The following is a 27577-nucleotide window of genomic DNA, read 5'->3' as shown; positions in this document are numbered from 1 at the left end:
TGTGGGTGAGATCTAGTATTGAGTTTTTGTATTTTACTGGTAGGTATGTTAACTCATAAGGTAGTTGGTCTAAATATTACATAGCAAAACTATATATTAACATTATTATAGAATCTTCTATCTTCTATTATCCTTCTATTATTCTAATTCCCTAAGGAATTTCTTGTGTACAGCAAAACTCTTTTATTTATGAACCGATTTTGATGATTAAGGTGTAAGAAATTAAAGGGAACTAGTGAACCCGTGCGGCTCAACGCGCCGCAAAATAACATATGGATTTAGGAAACAAATGCATCGTGTTATACATTGACTCAAATTCGAAAATAAAATGCAATAACGAAGCCTTAGAAGGAAATCAGACAAACCATTTTATAGCTGTATATGTCTTATATTTAGTAAATTAATAAGTTATCAAGGATTATTTAGTTTAAAACACATGTAGGCCTACCCTAATGAAACATTTCATAAAACCAATATGTAGGTAGCATATTTGAAGAACATAAAAATTCTACATGAAGAAACTCCTTTTTAAAATACTGTAAAAACTAAAAAATATATTTTATTCACAAAAGTACTTCCTTGAATAAATACTACGTTTTTAGTCGTCACCTTCAGGAAGATTACCTTGGTCAGAATTTTCCGTTATGAATAAGCATACACCAACAAAATATGTAGCCCTACTTAAGCAACATAGTTTCCCATGGCTGAAAGCTGGTCTGGGTAAGAAAAGTGCTGCTCTTTTAAATTATTGCTCTTGTGCTTTATTGATTGTCATTGCAAATGACAAAGCTAACGAAAATTGGCATCTTTCTGTTTTAAATGGTAAGTTTGTTTCCGATGGGCACATTTTTATCCTAGGAATCAAAATATTTCCCCTCTCACTTGTTCCAGTTTCGACTTAACGTTCCATTAATTGATACAAATTTTGGTCACTTGGAGCCTTGTTTCATTAATTGATGATTTTTAAATGTTACAGCAAGTTTGGTTAGTTATGTTAGGTTATTTTTTTTAGAACAGTTTCATTTCATTAATGTTCGTTGATACTGAACAATATTTTTCGTAGTTGTCAGCTGATATGTTTCAATTTGTTAATATCGATATATCTAGAAAAAAATCATCGATAATAATGAATGTTCCCTTTAACAGGAAAGTACCGAGGGCTCTTCTACCCACCCGATTTTCATAATTTTGGTCTTAAAATAAAGCACATATTTGTCATCAAGCATCATCATTAACTTATCTCATGTATTACTCGATGATGATTGGAGTGTCCAATCGAAATCGATCACCACTTACCATCTTTTGTATATTTACCGTCTTGTGAGTAACAGTATAAGCGTAAATATGTTTTAAGTGTTATAAGACGTATCTTTATTTACTTTCCGTATATAATTAAATATCAGTTTATGATAAAACCTCAATATCAAAGGAGGATGATGTTATTACTATATACATACCTCGTTAATTTGATTTGGTTGTTTTGTATAGCTTCTCAATTTTTTTATTTATGTAGAAGTTTTTTGTATAAATTTTAAAGAGCCCACTTTGAAGTTTCTTGTCATCACATAAAATGAGCTCAATAAATGTAAAGGGCTTCGCATTTAGGGCCCATTAATGTATGACCATAATGTAATCTACAGATATTTTATTGCGCTTATTATAATTTAGTAAGGTCCACCGTGACACTTAAAACATTTCACTATTAGATTAAAGATTTTAAACGATTGCCAGCTCAACGATTTTGTGTTTGTGTACATATGGTGAGAAAGCCTGGTCAATTTGGTATATTCACCAAATACAAAAACTAAATTGATGTAGTAATTTCTTGAACAACTGTTAAAAGAACCGATTTGCAAATTATAGAAATTTTTGAAACATAGAAAAGTCATAGAACACAAACAAGTAATAGAAATAGAGATAATATATTTAAAGAATTTATTATCCTAATAGTCTATATAATGAAGAACATTCATTTGAAGAACAGAGTTATTGATTCCTACTAGAATCAGTGAACCTGAAGGTTAGCCGAAGCGCTTCCATTTTTAGTAGGAAACATGCACTTACTTAGTGATCATTGCACATGAAAAAAACCCTATAGCTATAAATAAAACTGGTACGTCAAGGTTATTTAATCTGTGTTAGTGTCATAAATATCATTAAAGTCAAGCGATTTTTGGAGAATAGGTCTTAACCCAAGAAATCTTCAGTTTCATTGAAGTACCCTTATTATTCACAGGTAAGGGAAACAAAAAAACTAACAACATCATGCCTTCTACATTTTTTGAGGTAAATATAATACACATTATCATAGCAACCAACCGAAGGAATGTCAATTGAAGCAAATAAAACTGTGACACATAGATACTACATCAGATAAGACATCAGGTAGTACTTGAGTAAAGTGAACATTTGTTATCTCTATTGAAATAGACCAAATAGACACACAACAACAATGAACAAACAGAACAACGAAATAGAACTTTTTAACAACTACGAATAGAACAACGAATAGAATTTGTAATTATACATTTGGTAATGGTGGTACCATGACTACTACATTATCAACGGGGAATATACACATGGACAACCTTAATCGGCTAAGGGCAAGCCGGGATGAAACATTTTGTTATAAATTAAAATATTCATTTTTGTTAAAAATGATAAATAATCACAAGAAATGTTTATTATAATAAACAGCATGAGTATTTCCATTGGTTACATACGATTTTAGTTAAGTTTTTTCAAACCCATTAACAATTATGACTGGTATATTAGTTTTAAAATAACTTCTGTAATACCAGTACTTACAAATTGCTTCATTTTGAGCAACAGGTGCACTAGTTTTACATTTATATGTTTATCCAGTCCAAATGTAACAAATTATTTCTTAACAGAGACTAAAACTTCTGCATTGGAATGAGATATCTTGATCAGCATCTACTTGGTTTACATTGTTACTTAGTTCTATAGTGTAGTTCTCTGACGTTGATTTGTCCTCAAAATATGTTCTCTCAACTTTTTTTCACAAGGAGCTTAAGTTACGTGTAGACGCCAATCTGGCAATCATAAATGAGCGTAATCAGAGTTTCCTTTTCACAGCGTCACCTCCTGCACTATTGGTTCATATTTAGAGTTTCTGATAGGACGTTTAATCACGCTCGTTCATGAGCACAGATAAAGAATCCTACTCCAGATGTTCCTTTATCTGCGTCATGAGCCATCAACTAAGGTGGCGTGGAAACACCATTTTGAGATCTCCTGGGATGTTCAAACATTTGTTCGTGCGGTGTACAATTTGTAGCAGTACATAGTAAGGATCAGATAGAAAGAAAAGATTCATTCAGAACTAATTCCCACTTTTTAACGTCAAGTTAATAACCCTTAAGGGCAAGTTCTCCTTTTCCCCAAATTATACTACCTCTTAACATGGCTATTACATTGACAATTGTAAACAGTAGTCTGGCTAGAGGCTAATGGTACACTCTGACTTGGTTGGACCGATGGAAGTATAAATTCTCTTGCGGGTTCTAAGTATGTTCTTACTTTTCTAGCAAAGGAAGTATAAATTCTCATGCTGGTTCTAAGTATGTTCTTATTTTTCTAGATGATTTTAGCCATGCTATTTTACAACATTACCTCCCACCTTCCTATTATGATAATCCCTACATAAATATAAAAACTGTCTTGTGATAGGTGAACTAGGTGATGTCAACCACAACAGTGTCTTAGTTTGATCCCATTTTGAGAGTTTTATAGACTTTCAAACCAACAAAGAAAGATGCTATTTTTAACCATACTTGTGTTTGGCTACATCTCCTCTACGCAGCAGGAACCTCTCAACCCTAATGGTCATGATATTAGTGAGTATTGAGGCGAAAGTTTAATTTTTATTTTAGTTTCACATTTTATTTTCTCCCCTATACATAGTATATGGAGTACTGTTTTGTCAAAATATACATGGAGTAATGTAAGTATTGTTTTTGTCAACATTTTCCAATTCGAGTTTTGAGTTGATATATTCATTTTGGGTCCCCATGAACAGAAAAAATTGGATTTCGAAGTGATGTCTATCTGTGTTTGTGTGGGTGTCTGTATGTGTTGATGTGTACAAAGCTACAGAACCCATAAAATAACGGAAAAATTAGGTTTTCTCAAAAATTGCCCAAACGATTTTTATACAATTTTTGTATGTTGTAGACATTTAAATTCTGAACAAAATGGTAGAACTCCCATTCCTTTAAAAATTACGGTTCAAAAGTTAATGTAACTTATGTTATTGTTCCATAAAACCCATGAAATATAATAGTTACTCTCCCATGATAAAGGTTGTTGACAAGCTAATGGGAGAAAGTATGTGTCAGATTGCTGATACTGTTTATTTATTCTATTTTAAGTCTATGAAAAATTGAAATGGGCCAATAGATTCCAATATGTTATGACATTTATTAAAATGAAAAATGCCTTTAGTTAAGAGGCGAAGTTAGGACTTGCAAGTCCTCTCTACCGCTTGGAGATTTATCATAGAGACACAAAATATTAAAACATAAACATACAGTTCACAATATTTTTTTAGTATTTGATTTAGTACTTAAGAGTCAAGTAATTAATGCATAATTATTTTGTATTTTTTTTTTTTTTTTTTTTTTTTTTTTTAAATAGGTTGGCGGCCTCTTTTAACCTTGCATTTGCCCGTCCACATAGACTAAGCGCCCGTGCGTGGATCGTTTACAGCAAAGCAAGGAGTGAGCCGGTACAGTACAAAGGTGAACTGTACTGATAAAATGTTATCGGCAGTGACCAAGATCCGAACCCACGACATCGCTGCCTTGGGCCCGAAGTCCGCGACGCTACCGACTGAGCCACCGACTCACTCAAATTAGGTTTTCTCTATTGCATGGTGAGTCGGTATTGCTTGGCACTTTGGCCCAAGCCAGCGATGTCGTGAGTTCGGATTCTGGTACTTGGCTTCTACTTTTTATCAGTATGCTTAACCATTGTACTGTACCAGCTCACCCCTTGCTTTGCTGAATACCGTTCACACACAGATCCGTAGTCTTTGTGGACATGCAAATGCAAGTTTAAAAGAGGTCGCTAACCTCTTAAAAAATTTAAATTAAAAATGGTAAACAAGCTGCAAACCGGCAAGTAAAAAGCCGGTAAATTGGCAAATGTGTACAATCTAGTTTAGAGTAATCAGTGTAGAGAGTCCAGAGGGTTAAACTTTAAATGTGCTTGGAAAAAATCAGAATTAGCAGAACATAGTCAATTCAAAACATGCAATCTTTTGTTAATTTTGCAGTTGAGCAACTGTTGAATGCAGTGATGCAGGCTTTCAAAAATCTGACTTCTGCAACGGAAGCAGATCTGGAGAGCCTAGCGATTCCGCTTGAAGGAGAGACTTTGTGTATCACTTGCAGAGCTTTATTTGACTTCTTCATCACAGCTTACAAACTCCAGCTTCCCGACCCAGTATTGAGGGCTTTACTAGTCAGGTTGTGTACATCTTTGTTTACTGAGTCTGTTTGTCAAGGAGTTGTGGATCTCAATGTGGTAGGTGGAGTTACAATCATGTAGAGTATCTGTGTAGAGTAGTTGACTAAAATTTATTGGGTTCCATTCTAAACTTAATAACAAAGTATTAATTTCTTACTAATTTAATTTCCTACTTGTGTGGGTATTTTGTGATGTGGCTTAACTAACCAATATTTGGGAGCAAGCTGGTCTAGTGGTAGGGTGTGGGACTTCGGTCGGTCTGAGGTTCCAGGTTTAAATTCTGCCAAATCACCAATGGAGTTTATCTAAGTGTTGATGCCACAACCCCTAAGTATAGCCTGAAGTAATGTGAAAGACAATCTCTGGCTGCGTCCTAAGACAAAAAATAAAATAATAAACGGTATCAGCATTCTGACACATACTTTCTCCCATAAGTTTGTCAAAAACCTTTATCATGTGTAAGCGGTGAGAGTAAATATACGGAAATGGGATTTGTAAGATTTTCTTCAGAATTTAAAGGGCTATAACATACTAAATTTTTATCAAAATCGTTCGAGCCAATATTGGGAAAATATGATTTTCCGTTATTTTATGGGGTTTTTATGGGGAAATAACATAATTTACAATAACTTTTGAACCGTAATTTTTACAGAGATGGGATTTGTACCATTTTGTTCAGAATATAAAGGACTATGACATACTAAATTTTTATCGAAATCGTTCAGGCCATTTTTGGGAAAATCTCTTTTTTCCGTCATTTTATGGGGTTTTATGGGAAAATACCCATTAAAAAAAAAAATTTCTAAGAAATGAGAAGAACTATCAAAATTGTAAGGATCATAACAAACTATGTTAAATAAAAACGGATTTTTTTGTCTAAAATCCTTTTTTTCGTTATTTTATGGGATTTTTATGGGAAAATAACATAATTTACCATAACTTTTGAACCGTAATTTTTACAGAAATGGGATTTGTACCATTTTGTTCAGAATTTAAAGGGCTACAACATACTAAATTTTTATCAAAATCGTTCGGGCCATGTTTGAGAAAATCCGATTTTTCCGGTTTTTTATGGGTTTTTATGGGAAAATCCCCATTAAAAATCAAAATTTCAAAAAAATGAAAAAAACGCCTGGAGATACCATGGATTAGAACCTACATACCAAATTTAATCGAAATCGGACCACAGGTGTAGTCTCTAGCTCTGTACACATCCAGACACACAGACACACAGACACACAGACACACAGACACACACACACACACACACACAGACATCACTTCGAAAACCACTTTTTTGGGTCCAGGGGGACCCAAAACGAATATATCCACTCAAAACTCAAACTCGAAAATTTTGACGAAAACAATACTTTCTCCATATACTATGGTATAGGGGGAGAAAGTAAAAATTAAACTACGGTCACAGAATTTATTATTTTTAATTTAAAAATACTCAGATCCTCATCAGAGCCATTTAAACAGGTGATTTATTTTTCAGAACTCAAAATTATAAGCAACAATACAATAGAGGCAGATGTTTTTATACAGGGTGTCCCGAGATTAATTACAATAAAATTACGAATAGGCCTGAAGGGTTTAAAGTGGAAGCGGGTGGATGTTCCAAATTGGTTGTCTGGTAGTTTACTTCAAGATAAGCAATTCGAATTTTGTGCCTGTAGCTATATAATTGACGGATTTAAAATTTTGGCAATTGGAGTGTATAGGTCACCTAGCTCGGATTGTGAAATATTTTTAGATAGATTGAGCATGTTAATTTCCCACTTTTCCAAAAAGTTTGTTAACATAATTTTGGGAGGGGATATAAACATTGATGTTTTAAAAAATAACCCTAATCATAAATTACTAAAAAGAACACTAAAAGTTCATAAAATGAGGTATCTGGTCAATTTCCCAACCAGAGTTACTGAGGAATCTGAATCAGCAATTGATAACTTTATAATTAAAAATTGTCATGATTGCAAGGTGACTGTTGACGGAATTGTAACTTGTCTATCAGATCATGATGGGCAATTGCTCCTTATAAAAAATAAAAACCTAAATAATACAAAAGAGGTTCAATCAACTATAAAACGTACAACTCGTAACTTCAATATTCAAAATTTGAATTTATTTAAAAATCTCTTGGAAACTGAGATTTGGGAGAGTGTTTACATGGCTCCTGTTGAAAGAAAATATGATGAATTTTATAGTACATTTAAGCACTTTTTTGACATTTCATTTCCCAAAATTACTGTAACTGAAAAGAAACGCAAAAAAAATTGGATCTCAGAAGACATGAAAAATGAAAAAAAAGAACAACTACAATTGGCCTTAAAACTTCGTAGGAACAAAAATCCTGCCTTGAAATACGAGTTGAAACAAAACAAACTGAAATATAGGGCAAAATTAGTCAGAGCTAAAACAAATTATTTTGAAAATAAAATACAAAAATCAGCCAATATACAAAAAACAGTATGGCAGATTATAAATTCTGAAGTTGGGAAAGGAAAGGGAACAAAAAATAAAAATATTACTTTGAAAGAGGGAAATTGTAGCTTAAGTGATCCTAGAACTATTGCTAACATTTTCAACAATTATTTTACTAATGTTGATCAGGATGTCAGTGGCAACCAATGTGAGAGCAAGATTGAAAATCAAAGTCTTATTGAAAATGAGCAATGTATTAAAAGAGGTTTTGATTTTAAATTTATTGATGCGGGGGAGGTGGAGAAAGTAATTAACTCTTTAAAAAACAAACATTCTGTTGGACACGATGATGTCCCTATTAAAGTTATAAAGCATGCCAAAAAATGCCTGAGCCATATTTTAAGTCATTTAATAAATTCATCTTTTGTATCAGGAATTTTTCCAAATCAATTAAAAAAATCTAAAATAATACCAATTTATAAGAAAGACGACCTAGAAACTGTGTCAAATTACCGTCCTATTTCTCTCCTACCAGTAATATCAAAAATTTATGAAAAAATTGTTAACTGTCAGTTATTAAATTATTTAGAAGAATTTAAACTATTAAACAATACTCAGCATGGATTTAGGCCTGGAAAATCTGTAATTACAGCAGCAGTGTCATTCATAGAATCTATAATTGAATCGGTTGATAAAGGGGAGTTCACAATTGGAATTTTCATGGATCTAACTAAGGCATTTGATAGTGTCCAACCACACCCAACTGATAGATAAATTACTCATTTTAGGGGTTACAAAAAAATCAATAAAATGGTTTCAGTCATACCTAAATAATCGTTGTCAGTTTGTAGAAATCACACATAATCATGATAACAGAATTACAACATTTTCTTCTGAAACTGAAAGGGTTAAATGTGGTGTACCCCAGGGGTCAATCCTTGGCCCCCTGTTGTTTTTATGTTATATAAATGATGCTGGTGGTGCACTCTCATGTTTACCTCAGAACAATCTTTGTTTTCATGCAGACGATACAAATCTCAAAGTATCGGCTGAGTCAGTGCAACAAGTTGAAATTTTAAGTTTTGTTGAATTGGCAAACATTGGAAACTTTCTAGAGCAAAATAAATTGAAGCTTAATCCTAAAAAAACTAATTTTTTAACTTTTAAAACAAATCAAAATAAAAAGTTAATTAAACCAAATATCATGTATAATGCAGAAGAAATTGAACATAAACACAGTACACAGTTTCTAGGTCTAACTGTGGACCAAAATTTGAACTGGGATGAACATGTTGATAAACTCCTTTCAAAATTATGTTCAGGACTATATTCACTCTCTAGAATGTCTTATTTTTGTAACCATAAAACATTAAAAAACATATATTATGCTAATGTCCATTCGCATTTATCCTATGGTTTGTGCCTTTATGGTTCAACTACAATAGCAAATTTGGATAGGATACTTAAACTTCAAAAAATAGCAATCTATCTATATCTATCTATATATTAATAGGCAAGCATGTTTCTTTAAAACCTTTTTTCTCAGCTCGTGTGCATCGTAGGGAAAATCTACGCATACCGTTGGAAAGCTATTTTCCTGTAGGTGTGCAGAATCCCTTTATAAATTTAAATAGGCTCAAAGATAAGCACAAAAAATAAGTTTAAAAGTTGTAAAAAATTAACATGGATCTTATGCGTTGCTATGCTGGTTACGAAATAACAACGAAATATAAACAGAAAATCAAAACAAATGGAGGAAACTCCAATCACATGTTTTATTTACAGTGTGGGGTGAAAATAGTTAAGTGAGTACATTACATATTTTTGGTCGAGTTTCGACCACTGGACGACCTCTCGTAAGAATAATTTTGAAATTAGAACACAATGAAACAACCAAAAACAAATTCAAAGAACTGAAAATTTTAACGGTATATGGCCAATATATTTACGACACAATTATTCTAGTAAAAAACTGCTTGAGCACCTCTGAGACAAATTATCACCCATACAACACTCGGCATAAAAAATTCCTTATTTCAAGTAAACATAAATTAAAATTCTATGAAAAAAAACCATCCTATATAGGATTAAAATTTTTTAAGCATCTTCCTAATGAAATCAGAAATGAACAAAGCAGGAAGAATTTTATGAGAAAACTAAAACTATATTTAGTAGAGAAAGCATTCTATTCCCTGGAAGAGTATTTTTCTACCTCCCCTCTTAGCGTTAGTACATAATTGATTCGGTTTTGATTATTTTCATTTCCTGATTCTTGGTTTTTGATTTAGATAATGATCCAAGATATGCAAATCTGTAAATTATTAATTTAAGATAGATTTAGTTGACACCATTCAATGTACAACACTGTACTTTATGAATAAAGCATATTTGATTTGATTTGATTTGACTTTATAGGACAATATTAAATGAAAATAAAGAATAACTTCTTTTTCGAATAATGCCTTTGCACCATAGCCTTCAGTAGTCCAAGCCTGCAGCGTTGGTGTGTGGCAACGCTTTAACAGTGTACCATGGTAATTACAGGAATAACAAACTTGTAAACGTAAACATTGCGCATACGATCCTTTATAAATTATTGCAACAGCTGTTTCAGTATGTTGGGTCTCTCACTTTTGTCTCGCCGCGGCCTTGTACTAGAGGAGGCTATGCTTGCACACAAGGGTATAAAATACAACCACAAACATTATTCACCATGGGAAAATATATCCACAGGTGAGCTGTTAGCATTTTTGTATAAAACTCAATTCTTTTACTAAGAGTCGGCAGGAGTCAATAGTTTTGCATTGTTGTTGACCGTCAGATGTTAAACTAAAACAGCAGTTGTCGAAGCGCCAATCAGCAAAAACATTTGTTCACGTTGAAGCATATTAATCACCATAAGTTTAATTATCGAACAGAAAATTTATTGTGATTCTTAAATATAAAATCTGTGTGATTTGCTTTTTGGATTATTAAAATACAGTAGAACCCACCAAAACCTGGGTTGACCGAAATGGTTCTATAAAATAATATAGGGCTGTAAAATGCTTCAATAACTTCAGTTGTCTGGTTTAAAGTATTTTCTATCCCATTGTAACATTTTTGTAGCTGAAATAAAACACTGAATTATATAGACATTCTCTTAAAGTCTCTTTTCTACTAACATACATACCAAGTTTCATAAAGATCGATAAAAATTAAAAGGTTTACTTATGTAAAAAATACAAAATTGCGGATATCTGGTTAACGAAGCGATTTTGGATAAAATGTTAGTCGAGATTTTCTATTTATTTTGACCCAAGAAATCACTAGGTATGTCCCCACCTTTTTTGAACACCCTGTATAAAAAAACATGAATACTCTATTAGCAGGTTTTATTACCGTTTATTAGTTATTTGATGTATTTAATGTTAATGTAATTAATTATTATTAATGTAAGAAAAACAATCTAAGCAATACATTTCTAAGAACATTGATGATTTTTCCTACTATAACAGTTTTTTTTTATACAGACTTATCTTAATAAAATTTATTTAATTATTTTAAAATTTAAATTTTTATTTAATTTTTTATAGTTTTTAATGTATTATGTATAATGTGCAGCCAGTATTTATTGAAATTGGAAAGAGGAAACCTGATTTAAACTCGTATCAAATCTGTGGAACAGTTTTTGAGCAATACTGTAATAGGGAAGAGCCAGTTGTGGAGTGGTCGCTAGATATTCCTGAGAAGAATGAGACTAACCAAACGAACAATTCGGTAAGTTTAAATGTATTAAGAATTTTATTTGAGGCAAACAAATTATCCATACAATAACGTGTTGTATTTTATGTATGATGGAATTTTTTTTTCCAAATGAAAATCACTCTTAAGCTTTGTATGTACTGGGAGAATAAGCTTGAATAGGATTCAATAAAACATGTATTAAATAAGTTAGTTATTGAATCGAAACGTTTGCAAACCTTCTCATTGCATTTGATTTGAATAATATCGTTGTTTATCTTTACAGTTTCAGCATTAAGAGTAGCAAGGATAGGTAGCACGGTATTTCAAATTTCCGGATATTGTCCACTTGCAATGTGGGTGCATAAGGCTTATTCAATAAAATATCTCTAATCCACCGATATGGTGACTTTATAGGTTTGAGGAATTTAGACTTCACTGCGCCGGCAGTCTAACAAACATAAAGCAGCTTCGTCAACTCTCCTGCTCAAGATTGGCACTCCTGCAAATTACTCCTACTCTGTGGAGTTGGCCTGTTGTTCATCATATTGCTCGGCCATAAGATCTGAAACTATTTCACCACTTTCATTCTTCCATGGGCGACTTGGCCAAGGTTATTGAGACATCTGGTGAAATGTATGAGCTGGTTGGATCTGGTTGGGTTGTTTCTCGATGATCGATTGTAGCTTCTCTCCCTTGCAGATTCTGTAAATATTTTCGCTCCAGAGGTCTTCCGCGTTTCATTTTTAATCTTGAAATTATCTAAATAGTAAATACATTTATTAATACTAATATGTACCTAATAAACTAACTACAAATACAACTATTATTTAAAACTTTTATTCCAAACCAACCAATGCAGTTGTTTTTGTTTACAAGTCAAATCAAATTATGGCAGTGAAAATATTAAATAACCTGTAACAGCTGTTTTTGTCATCTGCAACAAAAAGGTGTTGCCGATAACATGGGCACTTTCAAGGGCTTTAGGACAGAAACCGGGTTTTCCCCAGCATTGTGACTGTAAAGAAAGACTATTCATTTGGTTGCAAAATAAAACTGACGATTATTACAATAATCACTTTATTAATAAAACTACATTTTTATCTTGTAGACCTCTAACAGACATTGTGAAGATGTTACATAGCTCTTGATTGACAAAAAAAAGCATGACCCCAAAGTTATTCTTATTTTACAGTGTTGCCACTCTACAGAATAATACAATCAATAATACAACAAAAAGAGGTTGACATATATAGTGGTTATTTTCTATAGTGACCAACTCCAATCGATTTCTCGTGTCTAAATACCCTATATTCAACAAAAAAATCAAAAATCCTCAGACAAAAATACAAGTTTTCCCATACACGTGTTTTTTTTTTTTTTTTTTTTTTTTTTTTTTTTTTTTAGAATATAGGATATTATGTATTAGATCACTGATTTGGTTCATGGGTGCTTGCAGGGGAGGAGCAAGTAAGTGTCATTCCCCCACGAGATTAATTTACAATTGACTATGGTATGTAAGTTTTTAAACCGATTGTAGCAGGCAAATGTATATACTTTCTTCTTTTATACATGCAAAATTTATTATTTCAAAGCTTTTGACATTGACTTCTCCCTCCAAAAAGATGCTGTATTACCCCTCCGGAAGAAAATTCCTGCACATGCTGTGTTCTGGGTTAAGTCAAAGAATTGAAACAAGATCTATCATCTATTAAAACGTTTTTATTAGGTCGCTTTCTTGTCCGCTACAAATTTTGCAACCGATTTTATACTAACTTCCCGATGAGCTAGGGACTTGAAACTTGAAACATATCTCACAAATGGAAGACAATGCAATATTATACAATTTAATTTTCATATTTCTCTTGGGCTACGCCCCATGGGCTTGTTTTTATTAAATCGATTTCTTGCAAATTTTGATACTTCCCGATGAGCTAGAGACTTGAAATTTGAAACATAGCTCACAAATGGATGACATTGTAATATTATATCATTTAATTTTCATATTTCCTTTCAGGCTACGCCCCATGGGCTTGTTTTTATTAGCTCGCTTTCCTGCAAATTTTGATATCAATTTTAAACGATGTAACCGATAAGCTAGAGACTTGAAATTTGAAACATAGCTCACAAATGCATGACAATGCGATATTATATCATTTAATTTTCATATTTCCCTTGGGCTACGCCCCATGGGCTTCCAAATTTTTCATGTTTACATTTTGAAAGGACAATATGTACACCGTCCTTCGTGATCTCAGTTTCTTAGCCTAAACATTTCCTAATCTACTATTTACAATTTTAAGGTGTTTATTTACAATAGACTGGTCTCCAAATACTGTCGGACACGAAGTTTGGAAAACAGTCTATTGTAAATAAACACCTTAAAATTGTAAATAGTAGATTAGGAAATGTTTAGGCTAAGAAACTGAGATCACGAAGGACGGTGTACATATTATTTGTATTTTGTATTGCACATATTATGTGCAAAATATAACCACTATGGATACGTTAGAGTGAATAACAAATCTGCATAGATATGTGTATTCAAGGATTAAAGAAGGAGATTATATGAAGATAAGAAATTCGGAGGAGCAGAAGGATTAATGAGCATAAAATTAGGTGCTAATATAAGATTCAGAATGTTTATTTACGTTGGTGAACAAAGATAAGGTGATAACGTAAATAACAAGGATTGGTGATAATAGCAACGCCTATTTATATGAATAGTCATAAACAAAGGCACGGCAAACTAAAGTTATTTCAGTATAAGCTGCAATTTGTATAACAGTCGTTAGATCACAAATGGGACTGGATGCATTGCACGGCTGAGCTTGTAAATAATAAACAAAGGAGTACATATTTATTTTAATGCTGAGAAGGCAACTAGGTTATTCAATTATTGACAATGTTTAGCAAAAGGTGACATTTATTAAATAGCAAGATCTAAGACAGTTACAAAATATTTCGTTATTACATGGATTATAACATAAAAGGAGTATTTTGTTGATGAACAACAATGAAGACTGGAACTGAAGATAAACGAAGATGGAATGAAGAATAGATTGAAGAATAGATTGAAGAATACGATTCCTTGTTTTCCGTTATTCCTTATTCCTCTCAAAAATAAAATGTTTTTATTTAACGCATTTTAGGGTAAAGATCTGTAATGCTTGTAATTAATTTTAAATCAGACTGAACATTTTATTTACAATTTTGAATTTGTCCATAAGGTTTTACATAAGGTTTGTTTGAGAATAAACGATACAGTTGAGAACTAGTTGACCGTGATTGTTTGGTAGGATGATTAGGGCACTGATAACGAGAATGGATTCATACTACTGTCCGTATCTTGTTTGTTTGGAATCATAAACCTGTCTAATGAATTGCAATTCTATATTTTGTGAGTTTATTTATTTTTACTGTCCAGAATAAGAATTAGGGACAAATCATGTTTCAGTTAAGGATTTTTTAAATACGGCAGACACAACTGAATATGACCTAAAATAAATAATTAGGTAAAGGAAGGTTTTAGAGTCAAGTTGACTTATTTTATGATAAATCGAATAAATTAAACTCTCGTTAATGATCGAGGATGGATGAATCAGTGAATGCTAGGGATGAAAGTTTGAATGTATGGGATTAGCAAAAGGTTAGCGCGTCTGTGGTACGAATGTTCACACTCATTATCTGTTTTTATTTAGTTACACATCACACTTGGTACTTACGTGGCCCGGGACACACAGGGTACTTCACATTGAACTTAGACACTTGTTATTTTTGCAACTTTATGTACACAAACATTATTATTATGCTCCATTTTGGGTTTCGCCTTAAGCGCACTTTTGGGAATATACAGGAAAATGAGAGTTTAATGTTAAGTTTTGTTTGACATAGGTTTTTATACAATTTTGTGGTTCGTTTCAGGAATAGTAGGTCATATAAAGTTAGTTTAAAGTAAGATTTGGGTACTAACAGCATGTGTTTAGATTAAGAAATGTAATACTTTACTCTTAAAGGTTCTAAATGAAAATGTCTGACTTTATTTTACGATCAGTTTGCCGTATTTTTCAGAGTGAAAGTTAAGTTGTCTTATCTTGATTATTGTTGTAACCTGTCATATGTTAGACCGAGCGATTGCAGCGCTCTGTACCCTGGCGGATGGCAACGAGGAAATCTAGAACTATTGCGATGGTTGCCCGCCAAGTAGTTGTAATTCAAACGGACGCTCCTGCGTCGGAAAACTTTGATTTCTTTGAAGGAGAAAATGTATAAATTATGTTTGGTTTTGTTATATGAAAATTTGTAATGTTTAGAAGAGCTAAGTGAGTTTATTATTTTTTATAGGCTTGTAAAATTTTAAAAAGCAGGGGAAAATTTTATGCCAGTACATAGTATGTTGTGAAATTTTAAAGCCTATTTTAAATTTAATTTGAATTTCCCGCCCTTAGCGCCACCTGCGGTGGCCGAGGTCGGCAGTGCTTATCTGTCCGTTGGGTTTTAAAATCATATCACTGTACTAGTGGGGGTGCTGGCTACAAGTTTGCACGGCTCCTGTGATAATGTAAGTGTTACATTTAGTTAGTTTAAGGATTTTTATATTCATGTTTAAAATACTTTTTCAGGTGCTACAATTTAGTTGAAAAACATAATTAACCAATTTGTACAAGTCTTTATTCACTGTTAAATTTCGTTTGCCACGTGTGGTCAAGCATGTTTTAATTTGCAATTTCTTGTAACTTTATAGTAAAACTTCAGAAGAGTTTTGAGAGCTATATAAATTTAAAATGAGAATTATATAACTTTAATATTAGGTTCTGGTCAAATGTAAATTTTTATTAAATTTAATGTAACTTAACTCAATGAATGATTTTTTTGTATTGAACACTTTATAAGAAATCCGAATCAATGTTTTATACCTTTTATGCTTTTCCAACAGGTCTCTTGTAATATTAATTTTATTTTAATTTAAGCTTGTGTTAATGGTTTTGCAGACGGGAGTCAAAATTTGTACAGCTAATTCTTAAGATGGCCCAGCCCACCCCTGCTGTATTGAGTAATGTACCATTTCATAATTTTGGGTACTAATAACAATTAAGGCTAGCATATGTGTAAAGGGTTATTTGGTTTAAAAATTAATAAATTGTTGAACCGTAATTCACTGAGTCGTTATTATTCGACTCCCCTTGTTCACGGGTCAACTTGGCGACCCTCTTGGCTGATCCACAAGCTAAAGGAAGTGGATCTAAATTCACACCATAATTATATTCGATTGGCCATCCTGGAATATAATTAATTTGGATGTTTTACTATTCAAGAAATTACAAACTCAAACATGCTTGACCACACGTGGCAAACGAAATTTAACAGTGAATAAAGACTTGTACAAATTGGTTAATTATGTTTTTCAACTAAATTGTAGCACCTGAAAAAGTATTTTAAACATGAATATAAAAATCCTTAAACTAACTAAATGTAACACTTACATTATCACAGGAGCCGTGCAAACTTGTAGCCAGCACCCCCACTAGTACAGTGATATGATTTTAAAACCCAACGGACAGATAAGCACTGCCGACCTCGGCCACCGCAGGTGGCGCTAAGGGCGGGAAATTCAAATTAAATTTAAAATAGGCTTTAAAATTTCACAACATACTATGTACTGGCATAAAATATTTGGAGACACATGCTTTGTACCTAATTACACATACAGTTTGAGTTCAGATATGTGAACTTTCCTCACGTCTAGGACGTTATCGCATCGTTGAATTATGGTTGTATTGGGGCTTACAAACCAGACAATGCGCCAGGGACCGTCATATCTTGGGGCTAGTTTCTTACTGAATTTGTTTATCTTTTTACTTAAGTAGTGCGTTTTCCAAAATACTATGGAATTCACTTTGAATGGATGTCGGATGCGTTTCTCCGAATATTTCTCACGTTTGTTGCTACGTGCGATGCTAGACTTAACATTTCGTAAGGCCTGTGTTAAATTTTGGACTTTATCATCACGACTTAAGTTCTCACTCAATAAATCATCCAGGTTCCATATGTTTGAGAGGGCGTTACGGGGCTCATGGAAAAACATGAGCGAAAATGGACTGAAACCAGTGGACGAATTTTTCGCTGTATTTAAAGTCATCTGTATGAACTGCAATTCAGCATCCCAATTAGATTGCTCATTGGCATAATAACACTTAAGCAATGTGCCTAGATCTCTTAACTGTCGTTCCACACGATTAGCTGAGGGTCTGTACAGGGCAATCAGGTGATGTGTTACATAATTTTTGAACAGGTAGGCTTTAAACTGTTGCGAAGTGAAGTAAGTGGCATTATCAGATACTAAAGTGCGTGGTACTGAAAATAATCCAAAAATTTGATCCAACTTAGCTATTATAGCTTTGCTATTCACTTCCTTCAAAGCGAATGTCCAGGAGAATCGAGTGAATGCATCTAACACAACAAATATATATTTATTTCCTCGAGTCGTGCGTGGAAGTGGGCCTAAAATGTCACAAAATAATGTTTCAAAAGCAGATGTGACTGGTCTCGATACTAACTTTCCTTCATATTTTCTTTGGGCAGGTTTAGACATCATAATACATATGCGACATTCTTTAATTTTACCCCTAATAATACGCTCCATGTCTGGCCGATAAAAATACTGTTCGATTTTTGCCACCGTCCGTGCGATTCCAAGGTGTCCTCCATTTAATCCATCATGAAAGAATGTATATGCAACGTTTATTAACCTCTCGGGTAAATAAATCTTGTTTCCTCCCTTAGATCCTTTATACATCAATAGTTCGTTCTTCATAACGTAGTTTAATTGATTGGTACCGTCGTTTATACTCTTCATGATCCTCTTGCATTCCTTATCTTGACGTTGATGGTATTTCAGGTCCTTCATAGCCATAGGTATCTCGCTGATAAAGTTCACTCCTCCATGGTGTTGTACAGGGTGTTCTCTGAGCTCGTTAATTAACACATTCAACTGTTCTACCGGGTTAGGTGTGCTTTCACTGCCATAAGTAACTGTGTTATTTCCAGATACGTTGATTGTGTTACTCTCCGAAGTTTCCTCTGGTAGCTCGTAGAGTCTTGATAGGGCGTCCGCTATTACATTCTCTGTCCCAGGTTTATGAACTACGTTGAATGGAAGTGCTAGTAGTCGTTCTACCCATCTGGAAAGGCGTCCTAATTTGTTCTTGGTGTTTAACACGTAACTTAACGCCTGGTTGTCCGTCACTAAGGTGAAGGGTTGAGGTGATAAGTAGGCGTTCCATTTTTCCATAGCCAATACCGCTGTATACGCTTCCTTCTCGTAGATGGAATAACGCAGTTCGTTCTCGGTGAAGGATTTACTATAGAAAGCAATCGGCATCAGATCACCAGACTCATTATACTGTAGGAGAGCCGCTCCGGCACCTGTGGCGCTCGCGTCCGTATGTACTACGAACTGTTTGTTAAAGTCAGCCATAGTTAATATTGGGGGATTTGCTATTTTCTCTTTAAGAGTCTCATAGGCACCTTGACATTCTGCTGTCCATAAGAATTTTGTATTCTTTCGTTTGAGCGCATGGAGAGGTCGACTAATATCGGCATAATTCTCAATATATTTCCGCCAATAACCACACATGCCCGTGAATTGTCTCACTTGCTTTACTGTGCGAGGGACCGGGAAATTCTTGATTGCCACAGTGCGCTCTGGGTCTATAGTTATAGAATTATGGCTAATTAAATGGCCCAAAAAACTGATCTCAGTGCAAAAGAATCTGGCTTTGTCCGGGTTAACTGTCAACTTGTTCGCCGCTAAAATACCAGCGACTTCGTGTAGATGTCTTAGATGCTCTTCTTTGGTTTTACTAAAAATTAGAAGGTCGTCACAATATATCAATAGATGCTTATATTTCAGGTGATAAAATATCTTATCCATGTAGTTACTCAATATGGAACTTCCGACCTTTAGACCAAACATACTCTACGAAAACGGAACTTTCCCACCGCACATACAAATGACGTTAAATCCCTACTCTCCTCATTTAATGGGCACTGCAAAAAAGCCTTATTAAGGTCGAATATGGAAAAATAATTCGCCCCTTGCAGATGCTGATACATGTTTTCAATATCACCCAGTGGATAAGAAATATTCTTTATACGCTGGTTAACTTGAGCGTAATTTACAACGAGACGGTCACGCTTGGTTAAAAATGCGGGACTTTGATAAGGAGACGTGCTATGTTCAATAATTCCTTGTTTTAACCATTCATCAATGATTACCTTCATTTTAGCTATGGCCGGAGGACTTAAGTTATAGGGCCGTATCGAAACTGGAGTGGGGTCAGTGACCTCTAGCTTTATCTCAAGGTCGAGCGCTTCGCCTATTTGATCTGTGAATACCGATGGATATTCGGCAATAAACTTTTCGGTTTCGTCTTGCATTTCTATGCATCCTATTCTTATCGCATTTAATCCTGGATTGATCTGGTCGTCCACATTTAATTCAATTAAATATCCTGGATCAAATTTGAAATGACAGGTCTTACTCTGGAAATCAATACAAAGCCCCTTGTGGTGTAGGAAAGGCATTCCTAAAATTATTTTGTATCGATTTGACTCAATGACTAAAAATTTCTCCCACCATGTAAATTTTCCAATTTTAATCCTTAAGTTGCATGCATTTATTACATTTATAGGAGTTTCATTTGCCGCCATTAAATGACTAGGTATGCTTTGTTTACATTTAATTGCATGTTTACTCTTCAATAATTGCTCGAATAATTCTAAACTTAAAATGTTGTAGGAAGCACCACTATCAATTAATGCTGGGATAGTTATATTCTCATTGATAATCACATTTACGCACGGCAAATTTGATACCGTTCGGCCCTTTGTCGGCATACAATTCTTCCTATTTAAACTATTCCATTGTTTTGTTATTTTCCGGAACTCCTTCTTAAAATCCTTACTATGTTTAGTAAACTCATTATTGCGATTAACTGAGCAATAGGTTTGTTGATTGTTTTTATTGGCGGGAACATTTACCTTAAACTGGTGCTGTGACTTAGTGGCAAATTTTCCCGCGTCTACTAGTTTTTTGAATCACGATAGCAATGCCGGGCTAAATGGCCTGGTCTGTTACAAATAAAACATCTCTTTACATCACTTGGTTGGCGACTATGGTAGTTTGAGTGATGGTACACATTTTGCTCATTTACGTGATTTGCAGGCAATCCAACAGGCTGCGAGACAGGCATGGCCGCGGTTAATACCGGTCTCATAGGGACTACGTTGGCGCACGCTTTGTTGCGCAAATAATCATTATAGACCAAATTGTTCATTTGCACCACAATAAGTTTCAATTCATTCATTGTTTCGGGGAATTTATATACAGCTATCTTGTTGCGGGTGTCCGGGTTCAATCCATTTCTAATAGAGTCAAGCAATTGTTTCTCCGTTAGGTTTGCCATAAATACTTGGTTATTTAATTTAATTTCCTCGCAGTACAGTGATAAACTCTCATCGTAGCGTTGGGGACGATGAATATACTCATATTTTAATTGCTCTCCCAAAGCTGCTGGAATAAATGAATTTAATATTTCCCTGCGTGTTTGTATGATACTTTTCCCGCCGTTTTGGCATTCTATTATTGTTCCAATGAGCGGAGAAATAGCGTACCTGCTAATTATTCTAAATATCTGATCTTCGGGTAGGCGCGATTCCTGTTGTAAAATTACTGTCTGTCTCAGAAAGTTTAGTAACGGGGTTATCTCCATACCAGTACAATTCTCTGGAAATTTTGACAAAATTTTTCCAATGGGTTTGCTAGTTTCTGGAACAAGTCGACCGGTGGCAGCGGTGCAGGAGCGGGACGAACAGGGTCCGCGGGGTGCGGGGGCGTACAGTGACCTTGAGGTGGGACGTGTGCCGTGTCGTGGTTCCCTAATCTCAGCTGATTACTAGGTGAAGAGGTGATAAGCTGCCCGGTTGATACGCCGTTTATTTCCTCATCGGCTGACTCACTCTCGATTAACGATTTATTTAATTCTTCTTGAAAACGTTGGTATTCGTCCGGAGCGATTTTATTCTCGATTTCTGACAGTTTATTACTAAGACTAATCATGGTTTTGTCTAACTCTTCAACGGTTTTGCGGTCGGTTTCTAACAGTATACTTCGTTTTAGCATGTTTGCTCTTAGCTCTAAATGCGCTAGCTTTGCATTTATCTTAGCTAAATTCAGCGCCGTAGGCTCATCAGACTGTCGATCGATTAGTACTTGCAATACGCTTGACGCAATTTGGCAATATTTAATCTCCGCCAAAACAGTCAATTTATTTTCAATGTTTGAAAAATTAGGTGCCTGCCCAATGATTTTACGCAAGGATTTTCTGAGTTCATCTACACTTAATTTATTTAAAACCTCATGTTGACAGTCTAGCTCTCTGCACATTATTTCATAAATCAACTCGCCCTTTTGAAGATAATTGACATTGTAGTTCGCCATCTTGATAATAGGATAAGTGCTGATAAAGGTGAGGAAAGGAAGGATTTAGTGAACCCTACCTATTAGTTTCAAAATTCGGATCAACACATTAGAATTCTTTAAGCTAATTTAAACCTTTTTGTTTAGCACCTAGCTGTTCGATTTCACCGTTGTTTACTTGAACTGTTTAAATTCAGCCTATTTAATAAACCGGTTTAAGATTGTAATGATAAAATACCCTCAAAATCTTATTACAATATACTTATACCAACATGTCCTTTATCATCCCTTTATGAGTATTGTAATTACAGTTCAACAGTAATTACAGTTCTTAACTTAATAATCACACAACACCACACTGGATTTTGATAGTTCATAAAAGTTCAAATGAAATTCTCATAGTAGCCAAAATGACCTCGTTCAATGTCTTGGTTATCTTAAAGCTCAGGAAGTGTAGCAGAGTGGCGCAAATTAATTATATTCCAGGATGGCCAATCGAATATAATTATGGTGTGAATTTAGATCCACTTCCTTTAGCTTGTGGATCAGCCAAGAGGGTAGCCAAGTTGACCCGTGAACAAGGGGAGTCGAATAATAACGACTCAGTGAATTACGGTTCAACAATTTATTAATTTTTAAACCAAATAACCCTTTACACATATGCTAGCCTTAATTGTTATTAGTACCCAAAATTATGAAATGGTACATTACTCAATACAGCAGGGGTGGGCTGGGCCATCTTAAGAATTAGCTGTACAAATTTTGACTCCCGTCTGCAAAACCATTAACACAAGCTTAAATTAAAATAAAATTAATATTACAAGAGACCTGTTGGAAAAGCATAAAAGGTATAAAACATTGATTCGGATTTCTTATAAAGTGTTCAATACAAAAAAATCATTCATTGAGTTAAGTTACATTAAATTGAATAAAAATTTACATTTGACCAGAACCTAATATTAAAGTTATATAATTCTCATTTTAAATTTATATAGCTCTCAAAACTCTTCTGAAGTTTTACTATAAAGTTACAAGAAATTGCAAATTAAAACATGCTTGACCACACGTGGCAAACGAAATTTAACAGTGAATAAAGACTTGTACAAATTGGTTAATTATGTTTTTCAACTAAATTGTAGCACCTGAAAAAGTATTTTAAACATGAATATAAAAATCCTTAAACTAACTAAATGTAACACTTACATTATCACAGGAGCCGTGCAAACTTGTAGCCAGCACCCCCACTAGTACAGTGATATGATTTTAAAACCCAACGGACAGATAAGCACTGCCGACCTCGGCCACCGCAGGTGGCGCTAAGGGCGGGAAATTCAAATTAAATTTAAAATAGGCTTTAAAATTTCACAACATACTATGTACTGGCATAAAATATATCAACTAATTTAAGTCAGCTGTAAATACTTAAATTTGACAGTTCAACAAGCAGAGGTTAAGAGGTACAGGTTCTGCTCCCAAGAGATTCTTTATACAAACAAACATTTCAAAATAAAGATAAAAAATCTGATTGCAGATATAAAGGAGTTTGTTAATAGTGTCATTTGTTATTTATTTAGTATTCTATAAAGTAAACAATAAATCAAATAGATTGATATATTTATAGTTAGTAGGTATGTCATACATGCAATCTAATACATAATTATATGCAAAGAAACTCAAATAAACCTTAGATTTCCCACATGCCTCTGTCTTAATCTGATATAGACGCTTGAAATAGATTTAACATGCACACACATTAAAACTAAAAAGTATAAAATAATTTATAAATAAAAAACTTTTTTAAACAAAATGTTTTTAAACGCCCTAAAAAAGTAGAAAATAATTTACAAATAATTTATAAATATGTTGAGAGAGAATAAATACTTGTACGATTTAAAACGAAAAACGTGGGGTGCATGCAATAGATAGTTTACAATTACCTTCACCTACTGAACTTGTATTATTATCAATTAATTGCATGCACCCAACGTTTTTAGTTTTAAATCGTACAAGTATTTATACTCTCTCAACATATTTATAAATTATTTGTAAATTATTTTCTACTTTTTTAGGGCGTTTAAAAACGTTTTGTTTAAAAAAGTTTTTTATTTATAAATTATTTTTTATCATTTGATTAGGCTTTTAATTAGGTCCTAATATAGAAACAGCTGGTACCTAACAAAAGGTCATACTGTTGAAATCTTATCTAGTATTCAGTACCGGGGACCGAGCCTTGCTGGGTTTTGGTAAATTGGGTTTAATTGTTGAAACAATATCGTATATAATTTATGAAAAACATTTTTATCACAAACCATAGTCAATTGGGCGTTTAAATAATAACAACTCTGTAATCTATGTAAAAAATATACACTTTTATTATATTGCTTGATTATGATTAATTTAATTAATTACTGTAGCTTAATGTATGGATTGTTTTTTATGCTAAAATGTTTTTGAGACTAAACACTTCAAATGTACACAGCAATATCGACAGCTGAGCCTGAACAGTAATGCAGTTGTAGACTCCCTACTTGAATCTTTTTGGTTTTGACCATAAATTATTTGAATGACCAACTGCTTATGATTCATGCTCATGTGCTGGATTGCCAAGAAATAAGTCACAAAATATTTGAATAGTGCTGCTGGGGTGTGATTATTAAATTCCTTTACTGTTTAGACAAGTATTGTGGTTCACTTATTTTGCATACATTGTTTTGAAGGACTAATTATTCATTTAAATACCAACTCATGACGGTTCAGATTTTTAAATTTTGAACAAGAGGATTCAGTCCTAGATATCAAAACATACCTGATATAGGTGAGTGTTTGTGTAATATACCTGTTAGTGGGTGTTAGGGCTATCTAGTGTTCAAACCTATAAATTTTGTGCCCGTATCAAAAATGTAACAGTGTCTCGGCTCTCGGTTTATGTCATGATATGATATTTTGTCTATGTCTGTTTGATGTTTTCAATTTCAGACGTCAAAACAAAGCAAAGACGCCAATAGCGCTCAGGATATAATAGAGATATGTCATGTGACTGATACCCACGTAGACCGAAAGTATGCAGCAGGGGCGAAGAGCACAAGCTGCAGAGAGCCTATCTGCTGCAGGTATTACCAAGGTGAACCTGAGCCGGGAGAAGAACCCGCTGGTACCTGGGGCAGTTACCCTAGCTGTGATATTCCAAGAAGTTCTGCGGAGGATGCTTTGACTGTAGCTGCCGCAAATAATGAGGTTAATGTTTTCATTATTTAACAACAAAAAAGGTCAATGCAAAACTGAGCAATTTTTTTTAAGGTTTATAGATTAAAATCTAAATCATGTAATTATTGATTAAGAACGGTTTCAACCAGTGAACAAGTATAAGAACATTTCAATTTGAGAGGGAAAAATATTTTATGGTAGTGTATGTTTCTCTTTCCTTACATTTTTGTACATACGTGTGCTTCTTCTCACCTCCTTGCTTGCAGTTTACCAAACCCTCTCAGATTCATTGGCGGGTGTCTGAGAGTTTATATATGTGTGCCTCACCTCACCTCCTTGCATTTTACCAAACCCTCTCAGATTCATTGGCGGGTGTCTGAGAGGCTATATATGTGTGCCTCACCTTCACCTCCTTGCTTGCATTTTACCAAACCCTCTCAGATTCATTGGCGGGTGTCTGAGGGGCTATATACAAGTGCCTCACCTCATCTCCTTGCTTGCATTTTACCAAACCCTCTCAGAATCATTGGCTGGTGTCTGAGGGCCCAGGGCCGGTGATAGTAGCTAGTAAGGGCTAGGCCACTCTTTTGATGTTTCGCAGAAGCCGCCGCGCCAGGTAGTGGGGGGAGTCGGCTGCCGCGTGACGTCACCTGGTTGCCTCGCCCAGCGTTTCTGCATTGGATCACCGCTTGTTTGTTTACATTTGTTGCGCTAAGTAGTTCAGTTTTAGTGTTAGCTGTGGTTAGAAGTGTTTTAAAGTAATATAGTATGTTACTGTCTTAGTACAGTGTGTTTATGATTTTCATCTGTTTTCTGCGGAATTTTTGTAGGCTCTAGAAATGTCATTTTTGCCTATAAGTTGGTTATTTATCATCGACATGAAACATGAGTTGTGCTGTTGCTGGGTGTAATAACAGATACCGAAATACAAAGGACTGTGAGGTAGGTGTTCTTTACCATCGTTTTCCAAATGACAGTGACATTTTGAAGCAATGGATCGCCAAATGTTACAGGAAAGACGAAATTAACTCAAAAAATGCTTGAATTTGTAGTGAGCATTTCTTGCCCCGTGAATATGAGGATCACATGAAAAACAGACTTTTGGGCCTTCCGTTAAAAAAAATACTCAGAAAATCTGCGGTTCCTTCTCAAAAGCTGCCAAATGCAAATGTATCTTCACAAAACTCTGAATTTAGAGCTGATAGGAGCCAAAACAGAACAGTTAGAGCTTCAGCTTTAGAAAGGTTGAAACAATTAAGTCCAAGGAAAAATCATTCTAGGCCTGTACAAAATCCCGGAGAATGTGTCACTGGCACAGAGATGAATCACGATGGAATACCCGATATGATCGATTGCAAAAACTGTAAAAGTAAAACAGAATTAAATGAAAAACTACAAACTGAAATAGTAGTCTTAAAATCGCAACTGAAATTAGCTAGACGTAAAAATAAAGTTTTAGCTAGCAGAAATTTAAGAATATCTTGTAGCTCTAAAAAGCTAAGGAGTACGATTAAACGTTTGCAAAGTGAAATATGCGTTTTGAATAAAAACTGTAAAAAACAAGTAGCTATAACTAAGTGGGCTGAGAAAAATATGACTCCCATGCAACTAAAAAGTATAGAGAATGAAAAGCAAGTGCGATGGACAAGCGATGATATATCTCGTTGTGTAATAATAAGGGCTCTGTCTCCAAAATCCTACGATTTCTGGAGGGAAAAATTGTCATTCCCCCTCCCATCAGCTTCTACCCTTAAAAGATGGTGTGCAAAGTTTACTTGTTTCCCAGGTATTCTGCGGAATGTACTATGCCTACTCAAAAAAAAGTTTGAGGAGCTATCAGATTTTGACAAGTTATGTGTAATTAATTTTGACGAAATGCACATTGATAGTAGTGTGGTTTATGACTCAGGTATGGACAAAATACTTGGTCCTTCTTCTAAAGTACAGGTAGTAATCGTGAGAGGGCTAATATCTAACTGGAAACAACCTGTTTACTTTGAGTTTGATACTGCAATGGACAAGTCGTTGCTGATGACAATAATAGAAGCTGTAGAGTCATCTGGGTTGTTAGTGACATCCATCGTATCAGATATGGGAGGAAGCAACTTTCTTTCTTTATGGACTTCCTTAAATATCTCTGTTGAAAACACGTCTTTTGCCAATCCAAACGACTCACAGAGGCAGGTTTTTGTGTTTGCTGATATGCCACATTATTTTAAACTTCTCAGAAACCATTTTCTTGACAGTGGC

General features: G+C 34.2%; 1 protein-coding gene across 1 annotated transcript; it reads left to right on the top strand.

The window, feature by feature from the left end:
* Positions 1-26042, top strand: LOC128989411 (sphingomyelin phosphodiesterase 1-like). Its single transcript, XM_054411302.1, has 6 exons — positions 1-39; positions 3694-3860; positions 5300-5550; positions 11524-11679; positions 25100-25357; positions 25929-26042. Exons 2-6 carry the CDS (start codon positions 3779-3781, stop codon positions 26040-26042), a joined length of 861 nt encoding a protein of 286 aa, XP_054267277.1. The 5' UTR covers positions 1-39; positions 3694-3778.
* The last annotated feature ends 1535 nt before the right edge of the window (positions 26043-27577 follow it).

Source organism: Macrosteles quadrilineatus, unplaced genomic scaffold (genome assembly GCF_028750875.1).
Source record: "Macrosteles quadrilineatus isolate MER2022 unplaced genomic scaffold, UCM_ALF_1.0 Scaffold_3__2_contigs__length_128488019, whole genome shotgun sequence".
Lineage (NCBI taxonomy): Eukaryota > Metazoa > Arthropoda > Insecta > Hemiptera > Cicadellidae > Macrosteles > Macrosteles quadrilineatus.
The sequence above is the reverse complement of the archived record's forward strand: the minus strand, read 5'-3'. Positions and strand labels throughout refer to the sequence as shown.

Bases quoted from the DNA above. Each gene is read 5' to 3' on its own strand.
- LOC128989411 (XM_054411302.1), top strand. From the start codon at position 3,779: ATGCTATTTTTAACCATACTTGTGTTTGGCTACATCTCCTCTACGCAG. The intron at 3,861-5,299 runs GTGAGTATTGAG...TTAATTTTGCAG, and splicing joins CCCTAATGGTCATGATATTA to TTGAGCAACTGTTGAATGCA. The intron at 11,680-25,099 runs GTAAGTTTAAAT...TTTCAATTTCAG, and splicing joins CTAACCAAACGAACAATTCG to ACGTCAAAACAAAGCAAAGA.